General features: G+C 37.2%; 1 protein-coding gene across 4 annotated transcripts; it reads left to right on the forward strand.

Moving 5' to 3' along the window:
* Positions 1–3,220: 3,220 nt before the first annotated feature.
* On the forward strand, positions 3,221–8,881 carry LOC133817080 (sulfite oxidase). 4 transcript variants are annotated; one of them, XM_062249469.1, is made up of 13 exons: positions 3,221–3,487; positions 3,577–3,674; positions 3,894–4,009; positions 4,095–4,157; positions 4,263–4,299; positions 4,417–4,498; positions 5,161–5,279; positions 5,392–5,487; positions 6,080–6,190; positions 6,477–6,578; positions 6,896–6,943; positions 7,256–7,471; positions 8,595–8,881. In XM_062249469.1, the coding sequence occupies exons 2-13, from the start codon at positions 3,600–3,602 to the stop codon at positions 8,709–8,711; spliced, it is 1,182 nt and encodes a 393-aa protein (XP_062105453.1). In that variant the 5' UTR covers positions 3,221–3,487; positions 3,577–3,599; the 3' UTR covers positions 8,712–8,881. The 4 variants fall into 4 exon arrangements, with proteins under 4 accessions (XP_062105453.1, XP_062105452.1, XP_062105451.1 ...); XM_062249468.1 differs by having other exon boundaries at positions 3,221–3,464; XM_062249467.1 differs by having other exon boundaries at positions 3,221–3,461.
* The last annotated feature ends 354 nt before the right edge of the window (positions 8,882–9,235 follow it).

Consider the following 9,235-nt stretch of genomic DNA (forward strand, 5'->3'; position numbering starts at 1 on the left):
GAGCATATGAGTTTTCTTGCTGGGCTTCGGCTCACGGGTGCTTTGTGGTGCAGGTAAAGGCAAAAGAAAGCTGGGCCATCCTTGAGTTGGAGAGCTTAGGTGATGACGTGTACATATGCAGCTGCTCGACCAATACTTGGGCGAGGTTTGAAAGTGGAACTAGGGCTGAACCCTGTCTTGCCGCTTAGAACGGCCTGTTGTAAACACTTTCTTGTAATAAACTCTGAAATTATATTTTTGGGATCCCAATGTATACAGTAAACGTTCTAGTGAAACGTTATATCTTAACCAAAGTTTTTAACCCCTAAACCGCTAATCACACTTAGTTACACGTTTATGGCCAAATGACTCGATTAGCGAGTTTAGCACTGTTTGCAATGTGCACTGTAGCGGTCCCTGGAGTTGGGGCGTTACAGCAACCTGACTAGATGAAGCTGCACAGGCCTGTGAAGTGCCCTCCTCAACCCTCGGGACATCCTCATAAAAAATGGAGGCTTCCTTTGCAACTTTTGCCAGCTTCTCTGCCTCCTTCTCATGTACCATTACTTCCTCCACTGCAGTCCTAGTCTCCCCCACAGTTGATTCCAACTCAGGGAATAACCTGGAATCAACTTCTGGGAGGCTATTGTAGTAGACTACCTCACCGGGACGTGGCTTCAGCATGGGAAATACAACTAACTGCATGGTTGAATAACATGTGTCAGGAAAACTTTAATAAAATAAATCGTTAATCAATTAATCTGTGACATTTAACAAAATAAAATGGAACTTACTCGACGGTTGGCGAATATAGGAACCAACTGAGCTGTCGAAATAGTGATATTACTCTTCGTACCCCAGCTAAGCATCCTCGGAATCTGATTCCCACTGTTCTCACCGAACTTACTCCCGAGAGAAGGCATGGCCTCAAAAGCCCAGTAAAGAAGCGCGGGTGCATAGCAATTGAAACTATACTTCGCCTCCTTCTGTTTTTTGCTTGACCCCTATTTCTTCTTCTCCTCGTAATGTTTCAATTGCTTCTTCATGTCCTTCTGAACTCCTTTGCTAACCTTCTTAAATGACAACTTCCCCCATGGATACTTGAAAAAGTAATCAATATCCTCAACCATCCTCAGGGAATCTCCCCATATCATCGTTGTCTTCTCTAGGGCATTCAGTACCCCCTCTATCAAATAGCACAAACCCAGCTTAAATGCATCTTCTGGGTTTGTGGAGGCCTTCAATGCATCTTCCAACTGACCAAAACTAACCTTCGAATCACCATTCAAATATTCCTGGATGATCCGATCACTTGAAAGATGCTCTTTCAACTCATCTGGGGACGGTGATTTCTCAAAATTTAGCCCGGTAACTAGGGCAAACTCTGCAATACCAAATCTACATAGAGTGTTGCCCAAGTAGAACTGACCCTCTTCAGGCTTCTTGCTTTCTACCTTACACAACATTAGCAGATGTAGCAGAACCCCAGAAAAACTAAACGGCTTCGCCTTAAAGAACTGTCCCAATAGGCATGCCTGTGCCCTTTCAATAAGACCATGCCTTTGAAACTGCTCTATAAGGGTATCCAAGTAAGCACTATCCCTATAAGTGACACGACCAGGAAAGTGCTTCTCCAACGGCACAATAAGGTCAGACATTTGGAAAAAAAAAGTTAAAAATGTAAAACAATTTGGTCACTATCGAGGCAGTTACTATCGAGGCAGTTACTATCGAGTCCTATCGATGCCTATCGAGGTAGGTTCTAAAAATCACAAAGAATAATATCATTGAGTTACTATCGAGTCTTATCGAGGCCTATCGAGGTAAGGCCTAAAATATCCCAAAGTCTCGTAGTATCGAGTCCTATCGAGATATACCCTAAACATCCCAAAAGCCCCGTATCATCGAGTCCTATCGAGGTAGGTCGTAAAAATCCCAAAGCCCCGTATCATCGAGTCCTGTCGATTCCTATCGAGATATATGCTAAAATTTCTATAAGCTTAAAATTTCATCGATTCCTATCAACTTCCATTGAGGCCTATCGAGGCACAGTCAAATCCAGTCCCTATCATGCACTATCGAGTCTTATCGATTTCTATCGAGTTGCATGAAAAATATCGAAAAAAACCCAGATTTCTTTATTCCCTAGCCCCGATCTATCCTATGAACAAAATCAACAAAAAAAACCAGGCACATACACATATTACAGATTAAAAACGAAATCCCTCACCTTCGCTTTCTTTGGGGTTGTTTCCTAAAAGTTTGGTCGGCTTGCTCGACGTTTTCTCCTTTCCCTTCTCCGATCGTCAACTCCGACCCTTTGTAGCCCTTGTTCGTGGTCGTGGAAGACGATGAAGGTTGGGTTCTACGGATTCAATCGAGGCCTATCGATTTCAAAATTTGCTTGGTTTGGGAATTTGGGAGAGAATACAGAGAGTTTGAGAAAATTATGCCAGGGGTATTTTGGGTAGTAATGTCATTAGTAGCACCAAAACGAGAGTCATTATAGGGATAGAGTATTTTTTAAATGTAGTGTCACTTATTGCATTATAACTCAAATTTCCCATATAAAATTATGTATCATTTGCTACCAAAAGAAGCACTTCACAATAAAGCTATTTCATAACCCAATAACAGTTTTTTTAATAGAAGAACCCCACAACACTTTAATTGCAATTAAATGCAACATATTAGCATGGTATAACTTGAGTATTTAGAAGGAAAAATAACTCATACCAACTACAGCAGTGTTCCTTTCTCCCAAGAGTCAAACAAACTTCAAGCCATCGAAACCGGTCCCACTGTCAGGTGACAACACAGAAGAAAGAAAGAGCTCGATCGATCAACCCAAATTATGGTTATTCCCAGAAATCTTCAAAATGCTACTGGGAACAAATCATCAAACAATTAGTGGGCATCGCCCAAACTAACTGAAACATAGTAACAAACATGCAAAAACCACATTCAACCCAAGCTTCACGACCTGGGTACGCACTCGTTTGCAAGTTTTAAGCCACTGAATTTTAATTTTTTTTCAAGTGTTTATCTTTACTATTTTTGCAAGGTTGATTTTGGTTTGTTAAGAATTGATTAAGAAAGAGTTAGAGCACCATCAAACAAGCCGTCCTTTTGTCTTTTCTCTGCAGCACACCAAGAAGAAAAAAGATCAATTTTGTACAAATTTATAGAAAATAACAAACAACTTTCTACCAAAACTTAGAAAGACTGAAATAAAAAAGCCACTTTTCATAGTTTTCCTTGTTCTAAATCGATATTTCAAAGAAAGTTGTATTCTTTTTATAATACCACTTCTCATGTCAATAAATTGACAACCAACCAAAAAAAAAAGTTTGTCTTTTTGTGCAACATTTTTTTTTAAGGTAAAAGAAAAAGATAGACGCAGAGACCGATTCTGTACCTCGAAGTGAGAGAGTCACTCGCCACTGAAAACCACTATTTTCGTCACAATACTGCGGTCGGACGTAGTAATCAAAGATTTTGATATTTGGTTTTGTCTTTTTATTATTCTTATTCGCTTCCTTACATTTCACCTTCGTCACCACCATCTCTCTCAACTCTCTCTCTTTCTCTGCGCAGACCAGTGCTTGGGCGGTCGAAAAATGCCCGGCGTTACAGGTCCCTCCGATTATTCGAAAGAGCCACCACGACATCCATGCCTCCAAATCAATTCCAAGGTTAATCTTTTCCCTTTTCTACTAGAAAAAGCTTTGCTCTTTGTATATAAATATGTGTATGTGTGTGTATGACTATCTGCGATTCTGGGTAATTGGATGAAAGTGAAATTGGTATGTTTGGTGTGAGATGAACTGTGAATTAGATTTAGACCCAAAAAGAGGGAAGTTATTTTGATACGGAACTTATCAAAAAGCTTACTTTTTTTTTGTTGGGTACAGGAGCCTTTCAATGCAGAGCCACCTCGTTCGGCTTTGTTTCGCTCCTATGTCACTCCCGTTGATTTGTTCTACAAGAGAAATCATGGCCCAATTCCTGTTGTTGATGACATTGAAAGGTTTAATCTTCTTTATTTAATATTTTTCAAATTGATTGATGCCAATTCATATTACCTGATTTTGGTATCATGTTTGGAGAAGCAGATATTCTGTTTCAGTATCTGGTTTGGTAGAAAACCCCAAAAACTTGTCTATGAAGGATATCAGGTTTGAATTGGCAATTCTGTTGTTATTATGTACTTTGTTTAGGCTTGATGGAAATTACTAATTTGCAAAGCACAATGATATTTTACACTCTATTCTTTGTACCAGAATGCTTCCCAAGTATGATGTCACTGCTACATTGCAGGTTTTGTTCTACTTTACATTTAGTTTTTGGTTATGTTATTTTTGTTTTGCCACTTAGCTGAGTTTAGATTGTTTTTAAACTGCAGTTAGACCGTTAACTCTGTTATGGATTATCCAGTGTGCAGGTAATAGAAGAACAGCTATGAGCAAGACTAGAGCGGTGAAGGGAGTTGGCTGGGGTGTCTCTGCTATAGGAAACGGTCAGTTACTTGACTATGAATCCTTTTTTAACTTTCTACAATGTGTTGTTGTTATTAATTCTGGGTGTGAAGGAAAGCTAGGCTAAAGCTTTGGAATGGTTTAATACCTGTCGATATTGCAAAAGGAGTGATATTAGAGTGAACAAATATCACTAAGGGATACATATCGATTTTCCAAAATGTAATTGCCTGTCTCAATAGTATTATGTGTTTCACTTTATTCTTCTAAAGTTTCTTTATATGTTTCCCATGTTATGGGAAGCTTGTCAAAATATGGATTTTATATCAGATATTTTGGGGATGCCAACACATCAAAAGTGAATAAATAAGTTTCATGCCTTTTGAGGTTTGCTCAAAGTAGGTGGGTGAGTTAGTGGTCCAAGGTTTAAATCCTCATAAATGTATATTTAAAAAAGAAATAACAAAATTGGTTCTTAGGTAATAACTTTAGCAAAGATGAGATGTAATTGTGCCTGCTATGACTTTATGGTGTACCTTAAACATAATTATTCTAGAATGTTAAATGTATAACATCTCTCTATAGTTTCAAATGATCTCTCTTGCTTGAAGAATTCTCGATCATATTTTAATGAAAATTGCTGAAGCAAGAAGATCATTCAGCTGATAATTTTTTTTCCTTTTCATTTTTTAATCCCTGTCAGCTGTTTGGGGAGGTGCCAGATTGGCTGATGTTCTGGAACTTGTTGGAATACCCAAGTTGTCAAGCTCTAGTAAATCAGGGGGCAAACATGTTGAGTTTGTTAGTGTTGATAGGTGTAAGGTACAACCTTGGTCTTCTAAGAATCAGTTTGATTCTTTTTCTCTATGTCCCTTAATGTTTTATGAATGTGATTTCCTCTTACGACGTTTTCTGTAATTGTCAATCAATATAGGAGGAAAATGGAGGCCCTTATACAGCATCTATTCCACTAATTCAGGCTACAAATCCTGAGGCAGATGTTTTACTCGCTTATGAGATGAATGGAGAGGTAACTATAATGTGCTCAGCTGGAAGTAAATTGCATGCTTGTCTATTGTAAAATTGTTTGATCAATTTGAACCACTAAACTTTACTTTTTGCATCCTCGATTACATGCTGAATTTTTTTTCTACTAAATATATTCAAAGCTCACACGTCCTTTTTGTCACTTTGAAAAAATTGACAAGGCTAGTTAACATAGCACAGACATGCTCACTTTCTAAGAAACGTGGAGCCTTGTAAAGATAGATCAAAATGCCCTCTCCCATACCATGGATGCACAGCTGTTTCTTTAGAAGGGAAACCTATCTACTTTGTTTTTTTACATTACAAAGACTAGTTCTAAAGATCATAAGAACCAACATTTTCCCACCGTAAGAAATTTGTGTTGTGAGAATATTGGTAACTAAACGTAGGTTTAGAATAGGTGGAACTGTGAGTTTTGAGAACGTTGGTAATTAAACATTTGCACTCCTCTTTAAGCTGCTAAAGTTTTCTGTGCAACTTGAAAATATATCGGCTGCATTATTTTATCCATGTTTTTCTTTTGGAACACAATTTTTCAGCATGTTGTTATCTGATTAGTTTTTATCATCCCAAAGCCTCTGAATAGGGATCATGGATATCCATTGCGTGTTGTTGTCCCTGGTGTTATTGGTGCACGCTCTGTCAAATGGCTTGATTCTATAACTGTGACTGCAGAAGAATGCCAGGTTTGGAAATGTTTTCTTATCTTAAAGAGCATTGCTATAGGGCACTATGGTGCCCAACACCACCTTAGTATTGATTGGTGCAATTAAGTATCGAGTTTCATATATTTTTATTTTAAATTAAAATATGTAGGACCCGATACTAAATTGTATTGGTATGCCATGTTAAGAGGTGTTAGGCATCATTGTAGCCCCTTAGCAATACTCTTTCTTAAAGGTTCATTTTTTTTTATTATTTTATTTGTTGGCATACATTCTTATGTTATTCAATTTGCATTCAACACTACAGGGTTTCTTTACGCAAAAAGACTACAAAATGTTTCCGCCATCAGTGAATTGGGACAACATTAACTGGAATACTAGGAGACCACAAATGGATTTCCCTGTGCAGGTATTGACATGTGGTACTTCTTGATCATTTGATTTTTTTACAAATAACATGTGTGCTAATATCCAAATACATCTTGTTTTTGTTCAAGTTCTGGCAAAAATTATAGTCGAAATATTGATTGAGTGAAAGGAAAGTGCAGGTTTGACTTTACTTGCATCTAAGGAGCTTTAGTAGAAACATATTGTGGGAGAAAAAGGAAAAGCAAATTAGTCATCATGCAATTTTATCCATAGACTAGATTAGGATCTTTCAAGTACTGTTAAATTTATTTTTTAAAATGTATACTTTTTCTGATTTATAACTTTGCTGATTGACAGTGTGTAATTTGTTCTTTAGAGGATGCTACTGCAGTAAAGCCTGGAAAGGTTAGTATTAAGCCAATTTTACAGGTTCTAACTCATTCTTTTATACATATAAAAATATTCATTTCAGCATGACAGTATCATTATCATTATTATATTAAGAAGGTCCTTGTTGGAGGATTATGAGCCACTTATGGTATAGCAACCACTTGCATTGGAATATTTAATGTTGTAAAATATTTGTATGAGATAAGTTAGAGATGTTCCTTCTTATCTATACACCAAACTCCAATTTAAAGAGTTTAAGATGCTGACTATGCACCAGGTGGTGGAAGTGGACATCTTAATAGTTTATCTATATTCTGGTTGGTTCAGGTAACAGTGAGTGGATATGCTGCCTCAGGAGGTGGTCGTGGCATTGAAAGGGTAGATGTGTCTTTTGATGGTGGGAAAACTTGGGTAGAGGCCTCTAGATACCAGAAGCCTGGGATCCCTTATGTTTCAGATGATGAGAGCTGTGACAAATGGGCTTGGGTGCTTTTTGAGGCCACGGCTGATGTCCAAAGCAATACAGAGATTGTTGCCAAAGCGGTATGTGACATATTATTTTTCTAATTGAATTCTCTAGAACATGCATTTTCAATGGCATAGTTAAAGTATGGTAGATTGCATTGCATAATCATTTGATATGTTATCCTAAAAATATTTCTCTTATTATGACTACACACGCACACACCCCATATCAATATTAAAAAAATCTTAGTGTACGTCATGAATGACGGTTTAGTATATGGAATGTCATTTAAAGTGCACGACTCAAATCATGACAAATAGTGAAAAACAGTTGGTCTGAATCCATCAACTGGGATGGTGGGCTTTTGGCCGACATGGCCATTATTGCTTATATCATTTCACTTTCACAAAAGTGTCTTTATTACAACCTTACACTCACACAGCCACAACCATTTTCTCTATTTTTCTTTTAGCAAAATGAAAACTTTTAACCACAATTCAAACAGGTGTCCACACGTGATCACTCGAGAAACTCTAACTTAATGCAATCTTTTTTTATATATTGTGTATGTGTCAATGTTTATGAACTGCTATTTAGATTATATTATAGATCTTAAGATGTCAAGATCAGTGACACAATGAAACCCCCATCAGTTTTATCCTCATCTGGATAAGGTGCATGCATCAACCAAGCCTTTTACCTACCCTTAGTTTCTTTCTTCACATCATCCTAATGCTTAACATTTGTAAGCTAGTGCTTGACACTAACAAAAGCATCATCTTTAGGAGCCTGATGTTACGTTTTCTGGCTTCTTCACTTGTGTATGTAGTATATATATTTAATGAAATTTTCGGCGGACAACTCTCTCTCTCTCTCTCATTAAGTTGAAGAAAGTACATGAAAAAGTTGTTGACAACTGATAATAAATTAACATCTCATTGTAGAAATGTTAGATAAAATGAATTTAAGATAGAGCTGTCTGATTCCTACACTATCCACGTGTTTGACAATTGAGGTGTACTCTTGTTGTTGGTCACCTCACGTGCATTGATTGACACGCACACACACTAAAATCCATTAAAAGAACAATTACAAAAGAAGTCATTTTCTATCAACTGCTACACTTTGTAGTATTGCTGTTGTTTTTGGATTATCATTTGTGTTATTACAACTCCCTTGTCTTTTGTGGTAAATGAGCAGGTGGACTCAGCAGCAAATGTCCAACCAGAAAATGTCGAGGACATTTGGAACTTAAGGGGCATACTCAACACTTCATGGCATAGAGTCCAAGTTCGAGTTGGCCAGTCAAATATGTAGTTTTTTTATGGACCTGAAAACTTAATAAATAAAGTAACAGAGAGTTGTTTGTAATAAAAGTGAGGATGATTCTAGTATTCTACTCTTTAATCTAACTTTGGATATAGGAGGAACTGTTGAGTTGAGTTAACGTTTTTCACATGTTGAATCATTGTTCTGAGTTGAGTTTCTGACACTTTTTGTACATCTGGCACCTGGCAGTATGGTCAGGGTAGGGTTTAGCTCTCTGGGATTGAATGGCTTATTGCTTCAATCCAGAGTTTGATGACATATCTATCTTTCTATCTATCCATCTCCCCCATTCTGGATGAAACCATATCCATTGTGGGGACCCTCCAATAATGCAAATCTCTATGTCAAGACATTGTGAAAGGCTACCATTCATTCTCTCTCTCTCTCTCTGATCAGTTTCAGACTTGACTTGTATAGACTTGGAGTCAATTTTTTTTTCCTTTTAAAAGAAGATAATTGCTACTTTTTTCTACTTTGGATTAAAAAAATAATTCAGTTACTATCACTTTCCT

This window comes from Humulus lupulus, chromosome 2 (genome assembly GCF_963169125.1).
Source record: "Humulus lupulus chromosome 2, drHumLupu1.1, whole genome shotgun sequence".
Taxonomy (NCBI): Eukaryota; Viridiplantae; Streptophyta; class Magnoliopsida; order Rosales; family Cannabaceae; genus Humulus; species Humulus lupulus.